The sequence below is a fragment of the Cetorhinus maximus genome, chromosome 23 (assembly GCF_964194155.1).
Source record: "Cetorhinus maximus chromosome 23, sCetMax3.hap1.1, whole genome shotgun sequence".
NCBI lineage: Eukaryota > Metazoa > Chordata > Chondrichthyes > Lamniformes > Cetorhinidae > Cetorhinus > Cetorhinus maximus.
Window position 1 is genome coordinate 59,623,995 of NC_135901.1, and position 24,709 is coordinate 59,648,703.

A 24,709-nucleotide genomic window follows, 5' to 3' on the forward strand; every position below is an offset into this window, starting at 1 on the left:
GTGAAATCACTGAGGTGACCCTCCCAGTTCAATCATTCTACCTCTGGCAATTGCCAGAAACAGGCAGAGGTAAAGGCCTCGATACACCGATGGGCGGCCTAGTGGAGACTTGTGGGCAAATAGATCCCAGACAGGACCAGTAAAACTGGGAGAAACGTGTAATAGGGAAAATGGAACAGTGTCGATGGGTCTTGGAGAAAGGAATTCAGCAAAGTCACAGTTAGTTCACTTTTAATTCCAGATTTATTCGCAATGTCAGAGGATATTTTACAGGAAAGTTTATTTTAAAGTTAACAGAAGTGAGTATAACGCCTGAGGTCACATTGAGAACAGAACACATGCGCTCTAAGTTGGTAAACTGTATGTACCACTGGAACATAGATCAGAAAGAGAAAACAGCGGCTTAACGGAAAGGGAAGGGAACAATAGTGAATAAGGAATGAGAAAAGTTACTTAATTACAATTGAAATCCTAACTCCAGGGAAATTAGATGCTACAATTACATTACAACCATTATCATCTCGCACATTTCATACAGGGAAACGGAAATACTGTTACAGGTTCGGTTACAGATTCGGGATCACCAAGAGAACATATTTTAAATTGGAATACAGAGATCTTAATGAACAGCTGAGGAAAAGCTACTGGGTCCGAAATTCAACCGATCACTTGATCTGTAAAAGAGGGAGAAAATAATGAAGCAGATGTTTATGATCTGGTGCATTTATGTTATAGTTTTTAGTTGTTGAAACATTTAGAAAGTTTTCAAACCGCTTCTGTCAGATTGTAGTGTTAGTGGATTGAATCTTCTCACCTTCACCAGAGTGACGGCAGTGCTATAGAAAATGCTCAGGAAGAACAAGACAATGAATGTGGAAGCGGTTGTCCAGATGTTCCCGTTATCGTCCTCATTTTCTTCAATCCACATGCGGTCTGTGGAATCTGCAGGGATAGAACCGAGAAATTTTAATTACATTCTTATTAATCGAGGGTGTCTTGCTGTTTTTATATATATATATTAATTGTATTGTATCTTCCTCAAGCAATTGGTTTGTTCTCTAATTCAATTTTCAATACATATCTATTAATGAATTAGTGACTCTCAGCAATCTCTGTCTGTTACTAACTCCACAGCTGTTCTCACTTTACATTCCTCATCCTTTCCCTATTGGAAAACGTGTTCTTTTCCCCTTCGACACCAGTTTATTTTGGAACAAATTTCGTACTGACCTATCTTTTGATTATATTATGATGGAAATTGCAGGAGGTTTACCAATTGATAACAATTATTTTAATGATAGGTACTGATAGCTACTAATTCCGAGACTCTGAACTCTGTAAGATATCTTTGGTGAATTTTCATCTTATTTGTTTATTTGTGATGGGAATGTTTGGCATATAATTAACTTAAATCAATTTACAATTAAAACATTGCTTCAGTGTGTTTCCTGGGTCTTTATGTGCTCCCAGAAATTTTTGGAAGATGTGTCCGTTAACAAAATATATTTGTATTATTCTTTCGTCTGTAGCTTGGCATTTGCCTTTGTTTTTTAATATTTGCATATGTGTGCAGGAGTATCTCTTGCTCTGCCTTTAACTGTGTTTATGTGCCATGTTATATGAGGGTTGATGTGTGTGTTCATGTGGCATGAGTGTTGATATGCTTATTTATGTGTGGCGCTCCTGTGTGTGTATGTTTGTTCATTTGTAAATGTGTGTGTATCAGTGTGTTAATGTGACTTTATGCGTTAATCTTTATGTTCACTTATTAATGTCTGTGTTAAAGAGTTTGTTTATTTCCATGCCTGTTAATATATCTTATATTGTGCCTTTTTATATTCTATGTTGGCTATGTTAATAATGGTGACCCCATGAGCGTGTGAGTATGTTAAGGTGTGCGTTTATGTATGCGTTGATGGATATTTATAACGATGTGTTTATGTATGTTTACGTGTCCATGTGTACTAAAGCGTGTGTTTATGTTTTTGTTTTTTTATGAGTGCGTGAATATATTCAGTTGTTTCTTGTTCTGTGTTTCTGAAAATGTTAGGTCTGATCATCTGTGTGTCTGTGTGCCCGTGTGTCAATGTTTTAATGTGTTTGTAGAAATGCCTATGTAAGTGTATTATTGTGTGTGATAGTGTGTCTTTAGATCTATATTGTTGTGTTCATTGAAGCATAGTAATGAACATGTTCATGTGTATGTTTACATGTCCTGTATGAGTCTGCAAACGGGGTTGTGTACATCTGTATTTGTGTCTGTTGTGTGTGTATATATGCATATGTGTTTGTGTGCGTACACATGTTTGTAAGTGTGTGACTGTGAGGGCATGTGTGTGAGAGAGTATCTGCGTTTTTAGGTGTGTGCGTGTGTGTGTGTGTGTGTGTGCGTGTCTGTGTGCATGTGTGTGTGTGTGGTGTTTGTGTGTGCACCTGTGTATGTATGTGTGTTTGACTGTTTGCTGAGTGTGTGTGTATATTTGTGAGTATGTGTTTGCATATGTGCATGTTTGTGGTGTTTTACTGTGAGTGTGCATGACTGCATGTTTTCTGTGTATATATGTGCTCTTGTGAGTGTGTGTGTGGGTTTGTTTGTGTGTATGCCTGTGTGTTTGCCTGTGTATGTTTATTAGTGTGTGGGTCAGTGTTTGCATGTGCATTTGTGTGTGCTTGTGTGTGTGGCTCTGTGCATAAGCATCTGTGTGTATGTATGCTGGTGCTTGTGTACGTATGTGTATGTGTGTGTGTGTCTGTGTGTGTGTGTGTGTGTATGCGTGTGTGTGTTTGTGTATGTGTGTCTCTTTTTCCTTGTGTGTGTATGAACCTGTGTGTGTGTGGAAATGTGTGTAAGTATATGCGTGTGTGCGTCTGTGTGTGTGTGTGTGTGTGTTTCTGTGTGCCTGTGTATGTTTGTGTGTGTGTGTGTGATCTTCTGCCTGTGTGTGTGTTTGTGGGTGTATATTTATCAGCGTGTGGAGGTGTGTGTTTACACGTGTCTTTTGATTGTGTGACTTTTTTGTATATGTATGTGTGTGTGTGTGTGTGTGTGTGCGCGCTTGTGCGCAGGTGTGTGTGCTTGTGCGTGGGTGTGTGTATATGCTTGTGTGATTGTGTGTGCTTGTGTGTGTGCGAGTGTGTCTTTGTCTCTATGTATATATGTGTGTTTGTGTGTGTGTCTGTCTGCCTGCATGGGGATGCCTGTGTGTGCCTGTATGTGTGCTCGTTTATGCATGTGTTTGAGTGTCTGTAAGTGCGTGTGTGTACGCATATCTGTGTCAATGTCTGTGTGTGTGTGTGTGTGTGTATGTGAATGTGTGTGCTTGTTTATGTATGTTTGTGTGTGTGTGTGTGCCTCTCTGTCTGTCTGTGTGCTTTTGTCTGTCTGTGTGTATGTCAGTCTGTGTTTATGTGTTCGGGCATGTGTGCATGATCTAGTGGTGTGTGTGTGTGTGCTTGTTTATGTATGTTTGTGTGTGTTTTCGTTTGTGTGTGGATGTGTGTGCTTGTTTATGTATGTTTGTGTGTGTGTGTGTGTATGTGTGTGTTTGTTTATGTATGTTTGTGTGTGTGTGTGTGTGTGCGCCTCTGTGCCTGTCTGTTTGCTTTTGTCTGTCTGTGTGTATGTCAGTCTGTGTTTATGTGTTCAGGCATGTGTGCATGATCTAGCGGGTGTGCGTTTGTGTGTGTGTGTGTGTGTGCGTGTGTGTGTGCCTACCTTTGTGTACGTGTGTGTATGCAATTTTGTTTGTGTCCGCGTATGCGCTTGTTTGTGCTTGTGTCTGTATGTGTGCATATTTGTGTGTGCGTGAGAGAGAACTTGAGTCAGATTGTGTGTGTGCTTCTTTGCGTTTGTGTGTGCTTATAAGCTTGCGTCAGCACGTGGCTGCGTGTGTCTGTGTTTGTTTGTGTGTGTGTGTACCTTTATGTACCAGTGTGTGCATTATTTCTGTCAGTGTCTGCATGTGCGTGTGTTTGTCTGTGTCTCTCTGTGTGTGTTTGTCTCTGAGATGGAGAGAGACATCTTGTTTCAGAATGCATGAGTGTCTTTGTTGTGTGTGTGTGTGACCTTCTGCCAGGGTGTGTGTGAGTGTGTCTTTGAGAGATTGTGTGTGCGCGTGTGTGAGAGAGTCTGCGTGTGTGTGTGTGTGTGTATTTTTACGTACCAGTGTGTGTGCATTTTTTCTGTCAGTGTTTGTGTGTGCACGTGTTTGTGCCTGTGTGTGTGTTTGTCTGTGAGAGAGAGAGAGAGATAAATCTTGTGTTTAAATGCGTGTGTGCCTTTGTTGTGTGTGTGTGTGTTATCATGTGCCAGGGTGTGTGTGAGTCTGTCTTTGTCTGTGTGTGTGTATTTGTGTGCGTGTGTGTGTGTGTGTGTGTGTGAGCCTGTATGTGTGAGTGTATTTTTATGTACTAGTGTTTGTGTGCATTTTTTTCCTGTCAGTGTTTGTGTGTGCGTGTGTTTGTGCCTGTGTGCCTCTGTATGTGTTTGTCTGGGAGAGAGAGAGATCTTGAGTCAGAATGCATGTGTGCCTTTGTTGTGTGTGTGTGCGTGTGTGTGTTTGTTTGTGAGTCCGTGTGTGTGTGTTTGTGTGCGTGTGTGTTTATGAGCTTGTGTCAGTGTGTGTGCTTTTTTTTATTATTGTTCCACATATCTCTGAACATGAAAAACGTGGCCTGACCGTGAAGGTATGATCGATGGAGAACACTATTCTGTATTCTGTGAATGAATGTGTTTTCTGTGGGGTTCAATGAGACATCAAGCGATAGAATGCAAGAATTAAACAGAAGTACCCAGAAACATTAGGAACATAACTGGAAAAATGGGAAGGATTGAATCAGCAGTTCAGTTTTGGATTATGAGAAATCATTGGCATCTTATGATTCACAAGAACAGGAGATTGAAAAGCGTTTCAAAGATATCATGTTGCACCATGATTGCCATGATTGAAGATTACAATATGAGCGCAGGAATCTAGAAGCCGCCTTGTACCTGAACCCATATCATAGACAGCTGTTGACTTCTAAACCCTCTGCTCTGCGACTGGGAGTTTAGTGAGTTAATGTTCCCCTCTCCACTCCCTCTCGTTGGCTAAACAATTTCCCCTCCGGTTGTCTCTGTTGGGGAGGTGCTGGTACATTGCGTTAACTAATGCCGTCCCCTCTTTCTATGTTGGTTAAGTGGAGTAACATTTAGCGTTCCCGTGTGACCCTCACTTCAGTTCCCAGTGGGTGCGATGCGGCAACTTCCAGCTGGTAGAACTTTGAATGGATGGACATTAAACAGGAACAACGGGAACTAAATGCTGCTGCTGTGTGTGCTGGTGGGAAATGGGACATTGTCAGAATTCACCTCAGCGAGGGGCAAGTTGGTGAAGTAACTTTGCAGAATTCTGTAATGGATGAGAATTATTCTGTCTCTAACCCAGGGTGTATCTGAGCTGGATGCACTGATTGTACAAGACTCGGGTCTGAGACCTGTAAATTCCCGACATCAACTAAACAGGCCTAACATTAGCAAAACTAGAAAACACAATTAATTAAGTAGCTGTGTATTTAATTCACAATTGGAGGAAAATACTTTATTATTTCTACTAAAGTACGAAATGTAAGCGATAGATTCTCATTGACATGAATTAACGGTGTCCATCAGTGCAAGGGAAATATTCACAAAACTCGGTTTACCGCTGGATTTATCAACCGTTCTGTTGATGATCTTCAAGGGAATCGCTTCATGTCCCACCACACAGGAGTAAGAAGCGCCGCTGGCCCACTCCTCCGCTGCAATGGATAACAGGCTGTACATGAAGAAGGAGTTATTGCCGTTCTCCGCCATCACCTCGGTGTTCTTGTAGTTCCCCGGATTCACCGGCTTGTCATTGATGGTCCACTTGACGAAGATCTCTCGGGGGGAGAAACCTCTCACTAAGCAGCTGAGGGAGATGAATCTCTGAGCGGAGACATCTTCAGCCGGGGGCAGGAGGACAGAGACGGATGGTTCCCGCGGATATTTAGCTGCAAAAAATTTACAATAAATGTCAAAAAAAAAACTGGAGAATTCCAGAGAAAATGACACCGGTGGTTAGATTGTGAGAGAAATGTGTTTTGTTTTGACTTTTCAAGATCTCCATTTTCCACTTTAGGGTCTGACCGGCTTTCTAGCTCGGAGCAGATGTGGATGCAATCATTTACACTGAGAATATGCGGGATTGGATTGGAAAGTTTCATCAGTAACAGGCCATTCGGCGGAACGGTTCTGTGCTGGTGTCTAAACTGTACACCAAGCTCCTCCCACCTTATATCATCAAACCCTGCAGTACAGTTTCTTGTTCATTCACCTACTTATGAATTTACTGCTGGAATGCTTCATGTACGGGCTTAGGGATTTTAGTTAGTGGAATTACCAATCAGACTAGCTCATTAATGCACTGTACACTAATTATTGGTTCTTAAACTTACACTGGGAATTTGCACACTAGCTCACTTATTGATTCATTCTCACCACTTACGTTCTTCCTTGTGGATGGAATTTCTTAAAGGAGTCGGCAGATCCTGATGGCTCACCACGCAGTAGAACTCAGCCCCACTCAGCCAGGCTTGTGTTGAGATATTCAGGTGGCTGACCACGCTGTTAGGATCCTTTCCCGGCTGGACAGCAATCTCTGATTTCAAAGGCTTCTGCTCTTGTGTCCAATTCACGAGGACTCCATAAGGGGCGTTACTCACAATGCAGGTTAAGGTCACTGTCGCCTCCAGTAAGACCTGTTCTATTGGCGGCGGCTGTAGAGTAATTACGGGATCGGTGCAGTCGGAAACTGTGAAGCAGAAATGAATGTCAACCAAAACATCATCTTCAGAATCAGAAACCCAGTATTCAGCTTTCACTCTCACGACGGGAATATTTATTTGACCTCTCCCTGCCATGTAAAGGCCATCATTATTTGAAGGTCAGTGACTTGCAATAATTCCGGGAGACTCCATAACATTCCATGTGTATTTCCAGCCAGAACCACTGGGACTGGATAAACCAAATGCCGGTGCAACAATGTGAATAAATTCAGGTACAATTGTTTTATAGACAGATTATCACTCGTCCCGAAATCAAGGAATCAGTGAATGATAGAATGCTCACAGCACAGGAAGAGACCATTCAGCCCTCTATGTCTCTCTGTAAGGATAATGTGCGCCTTAACCCCATTTATCCTCCCCGTTCTGTCACGTGCGATAACATTTTTAAAAAAAAAATGTTAATCTCTTTTTTTGAAATGTCAATTGATTCCCAGCCTCAGAAATTCTTGGGGTAAATGAAAGTGATAATATTTCACAGTGTGAGGAAAATGTTGCCAAAATCGCCTTCCTCAGAATTTTTCTATCTCTAATTTGGAGGACTAAACTCTCTCTCCCCTTTTCCAATTTCATTAATTAACCGAAACACCGGAATTCGATCACTCATTAGACTCTTGTACTCAAAGGAATGCAGCCGAGACGATGCAAACTGATATCAGAGCTGCTCAATCTGAAAACAGCAGCAGAAATAAAGTGCACATCTTTGTCGGAATTGAAGTCGTGGGCAATTACCAGTAAAGGCCTGCAGACACCGATCCTACTCACAATATGAACAATCATTTTCGGATAAAACTAAAACCAATGACTCCTCACTCACTATCCAACTTTTGAACAAAATGTCACCGTGTTTTGTGAGTTGATGGAATCCTGGACACCGGGAGATTCGGATTCAGAAAGAACATGGGTTCAATCCCCACTCCAGATGTTTGAACACAAGTGTAGCTTCTGATACCAGAAATGTAGTACTGATCGAGTACTGTATTGTGAGAGGTACCAACTTCAACATCAACTGTTAAGGCCCGGGACAGCCTGCTTTCTCAGTGTGACATCACATTTCCCCAAATTCTCCCACGTTTTGCGTCGTCCACAAACCATTAAACTGTCCCCTGCAAACCAAGATCTAGATCATTTATATATATAAATATTTATCCACTTAGCTATTGTCCCTTTAATTCCATGATCTATAACTTTCCTCACAGGTCTGTGGTGTGGCACTGTATCGAAAGCCTTTTGGAAGTCCATATAGACCACATCAACGGCCTTGCCCTCATTAACCATCTCTGTTACTTCTTGAAAAAACTCCAGCAAGTTAGTTATACAGGATTTTCCTTTAATAAATCCATGATGACTCTTCCTAATCAATCTACATTATCCCATATGATATTAATTCCATCCGGAATAATTGTTTCCAGAAGTTTCCACACCACCGAAGTTAAACTGACTCGTCTGTAATTGCAGGACAGACTTTTATAAACTTTGTTGAACAAGAGCGTAATATTTGCAATTCTCCAGTCCTCCAGAACCTCCCCCAAATGCAGGGAACGCTGAAAAATTATTGTCAGTGTCTCTGCAATTTCCACTCTCACTTCCTTCAGTACTATTGGACGCATCTCACCCGGTCCCGGTGCCTTATCAACTTTAAGTGCCAACAGCTGATGCAATACCTCCTCCTTATCAATTTTAAACCCTTCTAGTGACTGAGTTTCCTCCTCTGTCACCATGGCCTGGGCAACATCTACCTCGTAGGTAAAGACAGCTGCAAAGTATTCATTTAACACCTCAGCCATGCCTCTTGCCTCTATGTGTAAATCTCCTTTTTGATCCCTAATCGGCCTATTCCTCCTCTTACAACCCTTTTACCATTCATATGCTTATGGAATACTTTGGGATTTCCTTTTATGTTAGCTGTCAGTCTTTTTTCATTATCCCTCTTTGCTTCTCGTATTTTCTTTTACACATCCCTTCTGAACCTTCTGCATTCAGCTTGGTTCTCAAATGTATTTGCTACCCGGCATCTGCTGTAAGCACATTTTTTCTTCCTTAACTTAATTTCTATCCCCATTGCCATCCAGTGAGCTCTGGATTGGCTTCTCCTGCCCTTCCCCTTTGAGGGAACATACTTTGACTGTGCCGAAACCATCTCACCTTTGAAGTTTGCCGATTGTTCAGCTACTGTTTTTCCCACCAACCTTTGGTTCCAGTCTATCAGGCCCAGCCCCATTCTTGCCCCATTGAAGTCCGCTCTCTGCAAGTTGACTATTCTTACCCTGGATTGATCAATGTGATTTTCCACCGTCATCCTTAACCTTATGATACAATGATCACTGTCCCCTAAATGCTCCCCTCCTGTCAATTTATTTACTTGGCCCACCTCAATCCCAAGAACGATGTCAGGCAGTGCCTCCTTTCTTCTTGCACTGGACACACACAGCTGTAGGAAATTCTCCAGAGTATAATCTAGGAATGCTGCTCCCTCACTGCCCCTTACGGTACCACTATCCCAGTATATATTCGGGTAATGAACCCCTCCCCCTCCATTATAACTAGTCGATGATGTTTAAACCTCTCTGTTATTTCCATGCTCCTCTCTATCTTCCCACTGCCTATTCCGGTGTACACATTACACCCAGCAATGTAATTGCACCCTTCTTATTCCTTTGCACCAGCCAAATTGGCACTGTCCTTGAATCGCCTGACACATTTTTTTCTCCAGTATTGCAATATTCTCCTTAACCAAAAACGCCACGACCACCCCACCCCGTTTCTATGCCCTCTCCTGTCTTTTCTGAACATCTTGTAACCAGGAATATTTAACACCCAATTTTGCCCTTCCTTAAGCTTACCGTTATCTCCGTTATCGCCCTAACATCATAATCCCACAAGACAATCTACGACAGTAACTCCCAAATTTTATTAACTATACTCCGTGCATTCACATACATGCAGTGCAACGCTGATTTAGGCTTCATTGCATGCTCCCTTCTCCTGACTCCATCTATTAACTGACTATACCCTCTTTTAGTGTTAGCTGCCTCTCCCAGAATTCCATGCACCCTGGTATTACTCTCTGACATTCACTCCTTGTTCCTACGCCCCTCCTGAGTTACTTTGAATCATCCCCAGCAGCAAAACCAAAAATGTTATTTAGTTCTAAAATCCAAATATTGCTGGAAATCTGGAAAAAAAAATGTAAATGATTAGCTAAAGTGTGTCTGTTTGCTGGACAACATGTGTCCCTCAACATACAGAATGAAATCAATTAATAAATAAATAAATCCAGTCAGCATCATGTCCCAGTTTATAGGAAACTGTTGTACAGCAAATCGCTGCTGAATATTCTGCTTTACGACAATGAGCACATTTTCACGGTCATTCATTGGCTGTTAAGTGTTTTAGGACAATCTGATGCTGATAAAGACGCTGTGTAAATGATAGGATTACTTCAGTGTGTTTTTGTTTCCTTTGGAAGGAAACGCAAGCGGGCAAATTGGCAAATGGGAGACATTCTCTGAATTTTAATCATTCCAAAATAATTCTTGGCTTGGACAGAGATTGGCACCAAGAATGGCCTTGAAATTTCTTGGGTTGTGTCTCTTACCATCAGGTTTGGTGATGTTTCGGCTTTGAGTGACCCCTTTATGAGTGACCAGGCAGGTATAGAGCGTGTGACTGAACCAGTCCCCAGCGGGGACTGTCAGCTGACTGGTCGCTGAGAAGTTCTCGTTCACTTCAAAGCCGGGAGAGGTGACGAAGCCCGAGTCCATGGCCTGTCCATTCTTCATCCACTTCACGTTGATTGAATTTGGACGGAAGTCAACGATTGAACAGACGATGGTTGCAAATCTGCTGCTTGTGATTTCGTCACTGGGACTCACGGTGAGGAGAACAGTTGGATGATGCACCACAATATCTGCAAGAAAATTCATATTATTTGGAAATAATTTTGCTTCAAACCAAACAATTAAAAACTGTAAAACTATTTACATAAAATCCACAGGACAGAACCAGGCCAGCCGGCCCCATAGTTCAATGCTGGACTGTAGGATCCACAAGAACTTCCTCTCGCTCTACTTCATCTTGCAGTATAAAAACCACCTTCTTTACAATCTCCCTCATGTACCTATTAAGATTCCCCTGAACAGGGTCTCAGTAACGTCTCACCTACAAGAAGTCCCACATTCTGCTCATCCTTGGTGTAAAGAAGATTCAGATTTGCCAATTGTTTTTTTTTAACATTCTGTTGTAAACATGAGCTCTAATTCTTGTGTAGTCTATCAAATTATTTCAGAAGTCTGAGGACCTTTATTCGGTCACACCACAGATTTTTATTTTGTAGAGAAATGACCACCAGCCTATTCACTGTTACTTGACAGAAGTAATCTATCAGCTCTGGTATTGTCCTTGTAAGTAGTTTAGCTCCTATTGTGACGCCTCTGTAGCATTCTCCTTACGTGGAAACCAGAACTACATACAGTATACTCGGTGTGATATGGAGGGGATAACTGCACACAGTACACCTATTGTGATGTGGAGACCTTAATTATACACAGTACACTAAGTTGTGATGTGGAGAACAAAACTGTCCACAGTGCAATAACTGTGATGCGGAGACCAGAGCTGTCCATATCACACTAAGTGTGATGTGGAGGCCAGAACTCTACACAATCCACTAAGTGTGATGTGGAGAATACAGGTATCCACAATACACTAAGTGTGATATGGGCACCTAAACTATACACAATACTCTCATTCCATTCTAACCCATGTGATGCAGAATTTGAACATAACTCATTTGCTGACCACATTCACCCTTCACCCAGCCCCGGCACTGCCGCCCTGTGCATCCCACAACACGAACCTGGCATTTCCTTCACCCAGACCGAGTCGCTCCGTCGAACCTCGCAGTAGATTGTGCTGCTTCCCACCTCTGATTCGGTGATGGTTAACTGGCTGCTCAGGGTGTGGGTCCCCTTCTTGTTCAGCACTGATGGGTAAGTCTTCAATCCAGCTGTGATCGTCTCTTGATCTTTCTTCCAGGAAACGCTGGTGATTTCGGGGGAGTAGTCCGCAGCCAAACAGCCATAGGTCACGGAGCCAGCAGTGTTTGCTTGTTCACAGAAGGAGAGGAGGGCGTAGAGGGTGGGGGGAGACGATGTCGCTGGGAAAGAAGAGTCAATTAAACAAGTTAAAAATTTGATTCGTGCTTATGAAATAAGCAAATTGTTCGAAGTTTAAGATTGGTATCATTTATTTCCAAAATACTCTGATCAGAAACTGCATTTAGGAGTTGATATGCCCAACGGGACACGCCGCCATGATGGCCAGTCTTGTACACAAGATGAGGCACAAGTCGGAAAAGGGAAATACTGCACATGAGGCCACATAATTGCGAGTTAAATAAGGGATATTGTAACCTGGGCTTCCTCCAGCCCTTGCTCATCTGCTGAGGAAAACATCAATCATTCCTCAAACATTTTCACTTTAGACCCTTCCCCATTATTTCCACTGAGCTCTCGCTTAAAGTATTTTACTATCAACCTCTTATCACCAGCAAATGACTATTTTAATACAGCAACATTTAGCTATCTCTAGGCCAGGATGGCCGATTATCCTCCATGAAGGACATCAGTGGGCCAGAGGGGTTTTTAAACTAATCTATTCTAGTTTCATGTTCAACATGTTGTTGTTTTCAGGGGATAAACTTGGATGATGCTTGGCAGCATTTGCTCTAAAGATTCTGTAACTCCGACCGGTGGATCGACTAGGTTCATTACTTACAGACAAACTTTTAGCACTTTTATAAAGCATTACCCAGAGTTGTTCAATGAGACTATTTGATAGCATGGACGGTTGGCTTTCGGCCAATCACAATTCAGAATTAACTCTCCAAAGCTGTCAATGCTCAATGTGTTTACAAATAATCCATTATTATCAGCTATTTTGGTTAGATAAAAAGATAGATAGATACATAGGTAGATAGATAAATAGAGAGTTAAAGAGATCGGTAGATAGATAAATAGACAAACAGATAGATAGATCGATCGATCGATCGATAGAGATAGAGAAAGAGAGAGAGACAGGCAGATAAACAGATGGATGCATAGACAGATAGACAGATAGACAGATAGATAGATAGATAGATAGATAGATAGATAGATAGATAGATAGATAGATAGATAGATAGATAGATAGATAGATAGATAGATAGAAAGAAGATAGAGACAGACAGACAGACAAACAGATAGACAAGGTAGGCAGGTAAACAGATAGATAGACAGACAGACAGACAGACAGACAGACAGACAGACAAACAGATCGATATATGGATCTTTGCATCGATGGATGGAAAAACGGATGCATGAATAGATACATGTTCAGAAAAAGGCGTTTCATCTACACTGCACAATCAAATGTTCACAGTTCACAGACTGTTCTGATTAGATACAAGAGAGAAGAACATTGAAGTTCCACATCAAATTCACAGCTCTAGTAAAGCCCTTAGGACAACAGTAAAACTGCCTCTATGATAGTTCATCAAATGTCCTTAGGGCAGTTGGAATCAGGTTGTGCATTGAGTTAAGTTAAATTCATATTTTTCCAGCTTTCATTCCCACAGTAGTTTGCATTAGACAAGGAGTAAGGCACCATACTGTCCAATTAAGCTGCACAATTTATTTCCAGATTTGATCATATCGCAGAAGGTAACGTTACAGTCACTTCATTTAACTGTCCTGAAATTGATCTTTAGGTCAGGACAATCTGATTCAAATATTATCTGTTATTGAAAATGTTTAATCATCATCCCTTCATCAGAAACTTGGCTTTTTTTTTAGAATGAAATGTGCTTCAAATTAATGATCTGCTACTTCATTGGAGGAATTAAGGCATTTAATTTTACATACCTAATTCGGAGTACTCACGGCCAATGTGTTTGATACTGGTTAAAGTTCCTTGAAAATTGAGAGTGCCAACACGCTCATGTCAGATACAGAACAGGTGAATTATACTAAAACTCTCTTTGCACAGTCCTGTGAAGCGCTGTGTTTCAGGAATAGTAATGGTGGGATGCGTTCTAAAACGCCCTCTATTCCGCATTGTTAGTTAAAACTTGCGCTTAGACTGGACCATCAACAAACCACCGGCTCTGATACAGCAAACACTGAACAGGAAAAATATCTTTCTACACGTTGCATTCCTTCTGAATTCAACAAACTGGGATACTGATCTTATTTATGAGACACCTTCTCAAACTTAAGAACAGACTTGCACCTTCCGTGGATATACAAACTTCTTATATAATGGTTCGAAATTAATTCCCTGAAATACAGGAGAATGAACCAGAAAGTTCACAAACAGCCAGCAGGCTTCTGATTCTCGCACAGTGACCACGCACATAGAAACAGAACAGACATAAACAATGCAAAAATCATTCTATTAAAGATAGATTTCTCCAGTATCCATTAATCCGTTTGAATAGATTAAAACTTCTGTAAATTTATGACCACGTCACTTCTTTGAAATGAAGCTGATTCTAAATTGAAAAACTCCCTTTGAGGGGCTGCAATATCTCCCAGTCTGTGTACAGTTTTCACAACAGCCTTAGAGTTAGTTTGGCTGAGAACAGGTTCATCAAAATAATTTACATTCATGGTAATTTATGTCTATAACAGGGACATTGTAACAGAACAAGAATTTAACAAATCGGGAGATAATTACACTGAAATCCGATTATTCACTGACATAATTTCAGAATTACGTGTAAGCATTGAAACTGCTGAGGCAATATACGAAGGTAATTAATTAAATTGTACAAAAACATCCAAAGGAGCTGAAGGCAGCTGAGTAAGAAACATGTTGCTTTCCAAGTTAACTGAAAATAATTTTTAAAATTCTCCAACCATGAGTTTTAACTTTAATCCTGGACTCAGCGCAGCACATTTGAGAGATTTTTTTTGTAATGAGTTTGCACTGATCTTAGATTCTATTTTCACATTGTTGATATTTTACCCTATTATGCCAAGTTAGTTAATAATTTTATTCTTCTTCTGATTTGTCTCTTGTTAATAATCGGCTTAATTAAATTAAGGTGACATTTCTTAAATTAAACAAATAATGAGATACACATTCGGACAAATATATTATCTTACTTATAATAAATTAAGATGATCAAAAATTTATAAGAATGTGCTCCTATAACTACACCCGTGTAAGCTTTTCATGTTTGTAACTATGTTGGCAAGACATAAAAGCACTTCTGTTCTAAACGTGTATTTCACATGATAGAATTATAAGTGGGCAGCTTAACATTGTTCAAACACTATCCGGGTACTCAAATCGGTAATAAAAAAATGGATTGCGATATCCTCTAGTCACTAAAGCAGGACTCTGGAGTTTAAATATCATCCCACATTTCAACAGCATTTTTATTTTTAACAATTAATGTAGCCCTGGCAGTTTGTCGCCATTTTCGGAGCCTCCCCTAGATAATAATACAGCCAAGTTTCGATAGACCATTCCCGTAATCCACATAATGCACGTAAATGAGTTTTAAATATATAATGAACATAAAATGCTGCGGATGCTGGGAATCTGATATAAAAACGGAAAATGCTGGCAAAACTCAGCACGTCTGGCAGCATCAGTGCAGAGAAAAACAGAGTTAACGTTTCGAATCGGTATGACTCTTCTTCAGATCTCTGCTTCTCCATGGACAGATGCTGCCAGTCCTGTTGAGTATTTTTTTCAGCAATTTCTGTTTAAATATATAATGCTACTTATTGAAATTAAGATCCACAACCATCAATGCAGAACTGAGAGATAACAATTCCACTGCATCACCTGAGACACTGAAACTCCACGAGCAAAAAGAACAACAATTTTAATGAGAATTAAAGGTAGCTTCCATTTAATTCAACCCGTATATCTCACAGCTTTGCAAGATTGGTTGTTGTTCTTCAATTCAGAAGTTACATTTAAAACTAAGCCAACTTGCTTCAATTGCAATGTTTGTCCATCTCCAGCCTTATGCATTTTGGACTTTCTCTGAATTTGAATAGAATTATTGAGCAATTCTTTAACTGTAAACTGTTTAAGATTGGTTTAGTGATAATGGTCTAAATTTGAAGAAACAACGCTGTTTGGCTGCACAGCAAAGGTTCAGCAACCCGGCAGATATATTAAATTAGCGAGCTGCAATTTACAAAACGCATTTAATATTGATTATTAATTTGCACCTTTCAACTTGCGTAAAACAGGGAGGAACCAATTAATTTAAAATCCCTGTTTGAACTAAACACTGCAGTGCGATCAGTGTGTATTATATTAAGAAAAAACAATGGAAATTGCTGGAACCTCTGCATTTGTCCGGCTGCTATTAATTGTGCTGCGTTTTGCAGCAGAGTTGTGGATAGCACAAATTATCTGCTAAATGTCTATCAATATTATTTTTTATTGTTGTAATCTTGAGAAATATTGCCGCATTATAGCCGTTTGAGTTATATACATTTAACTCCCCATCACAGTTCAAATTCGCTGGTTATGTACTTTAACATTGCAGTGTTACTTCAAGCATTAAGTAGGAGTATCGGATGCAAAATATTAATTGTTAAATCTGCAATTAGCACTAAAATAAAAATGCATCAGTATATCTATCAATATTGATTTAAAAGCCCGCCTGCTTTGTAACTATAACCCTCCTTCATAATGGTTTAATCAGATGTGATCGACATTACATGTTTTAGAATCACCAAACAGGTCCATGAGCTTTAACTGTTCAAAGTAACCCAGGCACATACTCTCCTCAGCACTTAACACTAAAATAACAACACCGAGGGACTGAATCCAACAACTGCTTAATTACCTAAGCCCTTTCAGCAGAATCAGATGCAACATTTCAAATAACCCTCAACACATCGCACCGAAGTTGCCTTTCATTGAATAAGTTATTTATTGAAATAAACAGAAATATGAAACAATGGCAGAAGAATTATATTTCGATGGATCGTGTTTAATCCATTGTGTTGATTTTTACGGTATATTTTAGTAATATCTGGCAATATTACTGCATTATAATGTTTCAAGTAGTTTTCATTTAAACCAGACCCAGGCAGGAAATTTATTAACTCTGTTGTTCTTAGTTATGGTAGCATTTCACTTATTTAAGATGAACATTCGTCAACAATATATTGATAATTTTCAGCGCAGTTAACACAAATAAACATGATAAACATTTATTTTAAAACCCATAGTTTAATATGACATTTTTGACCTTGATAATACTCGGTTTCCTGTCTACAATGTTATTTCCAACACTTTTAAACACAATGTTTTCAGTCGATTAGAAAACTTGCAGCAATCAGATGTCACCGAGATTAAACATGGTAGAAACACCAAACTGTTTAACAAAACTCATGTATTTAAAGTAAGCCAGGCACAAAGCCTCATCAGCAGATAAAAGGCACATCACTCAAACAAGACCTTAAAACCCCCAGAGCTTTTATTTTTGCCGAGAAGCAGGAGAATTGTTCAATCCCTTTGCAGCATAATTAAATGAAACATTTTAAACACCGAATACAAAGTTTCGGTTAACACATTAATGACTAAAATAAACAGAAATATGAAACAATGAAGCAAATCCAGCAGCACAGAATGAAGGCATGTTTCTTACCTGCAGTCACCGTCACCATGGTCCCTTGTCCCCAGTAGCCAGGATAGTCACAGTGTTACATTCGCTGCTCTGGGTCACACAATAACCAGTTCTGCACACAAGGGGAGAAATTCAATATTAATTTAAATGTTACAAACGGAGAGGCAAAGTAAAATCATGATCGGCTTTATCAAAAAAGTAAAATTGTGAAATATTTTTTAACACTTTATAAATTACACTGTTTTATTTGTATTTCACAGAGTAACTGATGATCATGCATTGACATCAACAACCAATGATTAAATAATTAACACTTTAGCACCTCTTGAAACCTGTCAGTTGGAGAGTTCCAGGCACAGATAGGGCTTTGTTTAATATAGTTGTATTGTAAGAAAAAATGCATTGACCCAAATGCAATCAATTAGCCCCGATGAGGTTTTTGCATTAACAGTAACGGCTGTGCCACCCAGTTGTATCACTGAGAGATGCACCATGTCAGAAACTGTGGCGGACAGTTAAATGTGAAATACAGAGATTCAAATCCACGGCGGTGCGAGAAACCTGATTATGAATACTGTAGGAGTAAATCATTGTGACATTTCAGTTAGTACTCTTCATTATGTTTATAAAGCGGATCGAAATAAGCCTTTAACATCTGTGCCCCTATTTAGCAAGACAATCAAAATTACTACATACGGAGACGTTTATACATTTTTCGTAATTCAGTGTTCCTTCAAACCCTTATTGTTGGTCATATTTATTTTATTTGACTTTCCTGGTGTGATACTGAGCGCAGATTTGATCAAAGTCCCTCTCTGGGGTATTTGTATGAGGAGTCCGCTATACACAGCACCGTGACCCACTGTAGTACCACAGTGACACGCACCAGCACAAATAATGCTCTCACTCACTGATTGTTCCTATAAGAAATAAAACCTTTCAGTCAGCAGAAGATTTGCAGATTTTGATTACATTTCATCGAAGAGTTTTACTCAGGAGCAGAACTTTAGGCTAAAATTATCCCCATTCACATAATAATTTGCCAATATTTCCATTTGGCTCCTGGTCGTCAGTTGTGCACATTCTAAGCGGTAACTATGCTCTTTAATATACAGAGTTAGTCAACATTTTGTTTTTATTCTTCGCCACTTTATTGCTTTGGAAAATGTAACTTTTCAATCTAGGTTCAATCACATCTCTTAACCTATTTTGAGCTAATACTGACCTATGATTCGCTGTAATTATTCTTTTGCAGTTTCAGTACGAGCTCTGGGCTTGTTCAGGTCGCTGTGGTATCCTGCACAGTAATACCTCGCGGTGTCTTCGGGTCTCAGATTTTTGATCTCAATGTAAGTTGTGGACGAGGTTCTTGATGGGATGATTCGACCTTCGACTCCAGGCGCGTAATACGTGGTATCCGAGGGTTTTCTGTAAGCAAGGAGCCACTCCAGCCCTTTCCCAGGAACTTGTTTAACCCAGTGCACATAGTTGCTGTCCAGACTGAACCCGCTCACTGAACAGGACAGTTTGCGAGATTCTCCGGGCTTGGCGGTCTCTGAAGCCGGCTGGGTCAGCACGATGGCGGATTGGACATCTGTTAGCGAATGGAAAAAATGTAATTACATTAGAAAACAATCAAATCAGTGAATGGAAATAACAAAGCGATATCAGAAAAGAAGTAGACTTCTGTTGTATCACTGTACAGTCAGGGATACTCACAGGTGGAACAAGCCAAGAAGAAGCAAAGGCACAGCGCAAATCCTATCCTTCAGTCTCTGGGTATAACTGACTTAGGAGCGTGACTCTCCGTCTCAGCGAAACCTGCGGATTGTGAACCAGGAGCTGAACCGTCCCGCTATTTATACAGGCTAGAGTCAAATAAGAGAGAGAGAGAGTCAGAGCTGGAGAATGGGAGTCACTCTCCTCCCCCAGTTAACAGCCTGGCTCCTCCTCTCTTTTCCTGTCTGGGTCCAGCTGTGTAAACAATTATTAACCATTAATAATCCGTGTTCCACAAATGTATCTTTTTTGATTGTCTATTTATCCTTTGGAATGAGATATTATGTCTCCAAAGCAGGTTTAGTTTTAAATTGATTCAGGGCGAATCTTTGCATTCCCAATAAACACCTCACATGTGCTCAGTGTCCAATTCCTCTCAGATGGACTTAAACACTCCCATGTAATTATTTCGAAGATCAGGAGAGATCTCCCCTGTGTCCAGGGCCAATATTTAACACTCAGGCAACATCCCAAACTCATATTATCTGGTGATTTATCGCAGTGCAGTGTATTGGATCTTGCTGTGCGCGCATTCACGACCATGTTTCCTTGCACTACGTTGGTGATTATATATTTAGAAATAGAAAATCTTCATTGCCTGTAAAGAGCTTTAAGGTATCCTGTGGTTGTGAAATGCACTGTGGAACTGCAAGTCTTTCTTATTTCCATTGGCCCCTAGCTGTGGGATCGAAGATGCAAATGTTACTGATATTTGTCCAGAGAGAGCGATGATATTTGTCCCAGGACATACAATGTTTCGGAGTAATATCACTTAATTTCAGATATGGTTCATCGTGAAATGTGCAGCTTCGCTTTAAAACAATCCTCCGTGAATCAAAGTTCCACTGGATCTCAGTTCACCTGTGCGAATATTGTTCTTTCATTTCACACTGAACTATTCTAAATGCGATAAATTGAGATTTACGCCGAAGAGTCTTTGTGTAATGAGACTGCACAGTCCAGCCGAACCCTATTTATTTGAGAATTAAATCACCGTGCCTACCTTTCTTATTGATGTGAGATATGCAGCCCACAAACAATGGGGATATATTTAGCAACGCAGATAAAACAATATCGATCAGGCTGAAACCACTAAACCAGAAATTATATTCAGAGATTTGGGGCATCGCGAGTTTGATTTTTTTTGATGTTGTTAATTTTCACCAAGGAAGAGAAATCATTGAATTTATGGTGATATTAAAGCAGTTGTGTTCAGCTTTTTAGGTGCCAAAACAAACTGTGCCAACAGGTTACATATGAAAATATAAAGCCTGCCATTACAATTATACTAACATTTCAGTGAATAATTTGAGTTCCCAGTCAGTCAGTCTCCAGACTGGGATTGTAACTCCGCCGACTGCAGGTCATTGGGTAAAGTAGAAACTTATTAAAGGAATCAAACCTTGGTATTATAGTAGTTAATGTGTTCTTTATATCTGTGTGATACCAGCTCAGCTGGCATTTCCTTCTACAGGATTGTAAAAGAACTTCGCAATTATCAGAATCAAATTGGCCTTAATTAATTAAAATCCCAAACTCATTGTATTGTTGTTGTCGCGTTTATTTTGTTCTTCACGTGCCATTCACAAAACGCATTTTCCTTAATATCATCTCATGAGAAACACAATTCTGATCGACATTGCCTAACGATTTATTAGCTGATAAATTTATTCCCAGTTTGTTGAACAACACGTTCATCCCATATTTCTCCGCCACAGAAATTGCCAGGATCCCAGAAATGTATCTTCAGGGAGGAGCGATAAGTCACATTGCTATTTACAGGAAACATCTGTGGCTGCTGTGTAGAAATTTCAACAATCAGTTTCCAGCCCGCTGATCAGAGATAGGAAGGCAACAAGAACCCAGGTGTTAGCAAAGGAGCCTATTTATACATAGATCTGCCCAGCAACAACATGCCCAAGCAGTTCAGGTTCATCTCAATTGGGTATATTGACTTTCATTTCGAATGAATTATTAACTTGAGATTGCTTCCCAGAACCTGTATCCTCTCTGAAGTACCAAGATGTGAATCCTAGGAATGATTCTCAGAGCATGAGGCTATTGTGGCAGAAACCAAAGGAATGATTTAGAGAGCCTGGGGCGCACTTGACGCTCCAGGGAGCACAAACCCTGGATGTGATCCCTAGAGACTGGGGGATATTAGAAGCATCAGGGAGCTTAAATCCTGGGGTTAGTATCAAACACCGAGGCCCAGCAGACTCACCAGAGAACATAAACGCTGGGAATTGTCCCCAGAACCTGGATTTTCTGATGTATGACCGTTTAGTTGCTGAAAACCTGGGAATTGCTTCTAGAAGCAGGGATTATCTGATACGAAGTGCCCTTTAATCACAAGCCATATTAATGATTCACAGGGGCTGGTCCCAAGTCACACAGACACACATTGAATCACAATCCCTGGGCATTATCTCCAGGTGCTGGGCCTATATGACACAGGCAGCCAAAAGAGCACAATCCCTCGGAATGATACCTTGTTACTGGCCCTATATGACACCGACAGACATGGGAGCAGAAACTTAATTGATTATCCCCTATTTCTGGGCCTACATAACATAGGCGGTGGACTAGAACTCCCATCCATCTCTTTGTCGCCTCTAGACCGGAATATTCCAATGGTTTCCTGACCATTCTCCCAGAGTCCACCTTCAATAAATAGGAGCTCAAGCTAAATGCTCTTGCCCGTACCTTATTGCACACAAGTCCCATTGGCCCATCAACCCCATTGTCCCTGATACAAATCGGCTCTCGTTTAAGGAATGCATCAGAAATAAAATTATCACAGTTGTTAAACTCCCTCCATGGCGTCCACCACCTCTCCCCCCGCCCTCTCTACCACCACCCCCATCCCTATCAGCTCCTTCAGCCTCACAATCCTCCCAGTTCCCTTCCCTCCTCGAATCCTCACATCTTTTGCATCCGTGAATTTTATCACTTGTTGCCAACTGCCTTGGCCATGAGCTATGGAATTCACTCATAAATCCCTTCTCCCTCTCTCCTCCTTTAGTATCCTCGCTATAAGTTACATCGTTGACCTAATGTATGGTCATCCATCCTTTTGTCTCCTTACGTGATTCGGTGTCAAACTTGGCCTGTTAATGGTCTGGTGAGTCAGCGTAGAGCGACTTACAACATTAAACGTGCTATATAGTTGCAAATGGTTGTTGTATATAATTCGATTTCTTTCTGACTGAAGGAAATTATAAATGTTTTATTAATCTCAGTTCACGTATAGTGAGATTCTCACTTTTACTGCCACATGCCGAAATCATTACAAGGTCCCATGTGATGCGCTGATGATCAACTAACAACCTGTCACAAAGAACAATGTGTTCATACACGTTATGCATGCTCCGATTTAATCACCTTTCCAAATGATTTCTGAGGACAGACAGACATTGCCTTGGTAACAGAATGATCGGTGGGACAATGCGATCTAAATCTGAGCCCAAAATAACTGGATAATCAATGCACATTAAGGCTATTACAGGACCTAAAATTATATTTTGAATCGAAGGGAATAAAATATTGAAACATAACTGGAAAACATAATCATTTACCTTTGCAGAATTCGCATAGAAACATTAAGAATGATGTGTTTAGACAAACACGCACAGGGACACAAGTAAACAAACAGACACACAGAGATACAGGCAGACAAACAGAGACGTACACACACACGCACACACACACACATACACACAAACACACACACACAGACACGAACGCACACACACACAGACGTTCCCTGATCAAAATTCCACCCATCAATAAACGCCAATAAATATACATTAATATAAATTAACAGGGTTTGAAACACTTTGTCCTTTTGCTAATGTTTATTTGCACAACAAAGCTTCACTCATACGGAATTCTTTGCATTTTTTATCCTTTGCCACCCCCTGTAGAATGTAATGATCTTATATATCTTTGTAGCTTGTTTCTAGATGCGTTAATATGAGAAACAATAACTGATAAAGGCATTTTACAGTAACATCAATGGCAATCGTTCGCCACCAGGTGGCAGTGAAAGCGCGAGTGCTTCCATGAAAACATACATACACTGCCACAGTTATTACTGCTACATAGCATGTCTATGTTTATATCACAGCAGGCCTTCACTCAGTTATTGCTAGTTCTACTTCATTCACAGATGTTGACATTTCTGTCAAGGCCGACATTTACTAGCCATACCTAATTGCCCTGGAGAATGTGTTGGTGAGCCACCTTGCGCGTGGCACAAATCCAAAAACAGTGCTGGTGGGAAGGGAGCTCTGGGGTTTTGACTCAATAACAACGAAGGAAAAAAATCTATATTTCCAAATCAGAATATTGTGTGTGACTTGGAGCGGCACTAGCAGGTGTTGGTGCTCCCATTCACCTGCTGTCCTTGTCCTTCTATGTAGCAGGGCTCCCGGGTTCTGAAGATGCTGTCGAAGGTATTACCAGAAGGGTGTGAGGGGCTTCCGTTATGTGGAAAAACGATAGAAATAGCATCCTAGAGCAGAGAAAGTTAAGAGGTGTTTTGAAAGAAGTGTTCAAGTTTCTGAAGGGTTTTGCAAGGCCTTAACCTGACCATGTCTCAGTCCATATTATATTGGGTCCAGTCACGGATGTTAGTGCAATAAACTCTGTGCCCATCCACACTTTACACTAGGCCCTTTTTCAGTTATTGCTGCACTGAAGTATGTGTCTGCTTATATTGCACTCATCCATGCCCTTATTTATATTACACTAGGCCCTTTCTCGTTTATTTCTGCATTATGTTATGCCTCCCTTTAAATTGCATGAGGCCAGCTCCCTGTTTATATTCGACGGGGTCTGCCATAGTTATTCATGCACTAAACAGCTCAGAGTGCAGGAGTCCTTATCGCTGTTTATGGTAAATAAGGTCCCTTTTCTGTTATGACAGCACTGGACACTCTGTTTAAATTAATCTATTGCCAATGTCAGTTATTGTGGTACTGTAATGTTTTCTGTGTTAGATAAATAGGCAGATGGATGAAGGGAGAGGTCTGTCTCATAATTAAAGAACATATATTTGACTGGGTGGGAGGATGGATTTGTTTTTGAAAAATACGTTTAGTCTTGGTCATAGCCATCAGTAGCTGTGTACAATTTCCCATTGCTCTGGTGTTATGTAACAGTTTTGTTGAAAGTACTGGTCGAATCTTATGAAAATATCGGAAATTTGAACTGGATTGAGGGACTGAAGGAAAGGTGAGCCAGAGTGCACTGCAGTTTATACTGATTAGTGGAAATCTCTGTTGTGGCTATTGTACACCGTGTTTTAATGTTAAGGAATGTTTCTCCTGAGGGCCTTTACATTCACGTTTTTCATGGCTACTGGTTGTGTGATCGAGCCTGAACATATATATATATGCGTCTATTTGTGTCTGTGACTGTGTCCATACAAAACACATC

General features: G+C 40.4%; 1 gene segment (V, D, J or C); it reads right to left on the minus strand.

Annotated features, from left to right (window-relative positions):
* Positions 1-226: 226 nt before the first annotated feature.
* LOC144697661 (Ig heavy chain C region, membrane-bound form-like) lies at positions 227-17,528 on the minus strand. The segment is given in 6 exon segments: positions 227-942; positions 5,683-6,012; positions 6,507-6,812; positions 10,442-10,753; positions 11,702-12,001; positions 17,510-17,528. Coding segments are annotated over 6 exon segments (1,455 nt in total).
* Positions 17,529-24,709: the final 7,181 nt, after the last annotated feature.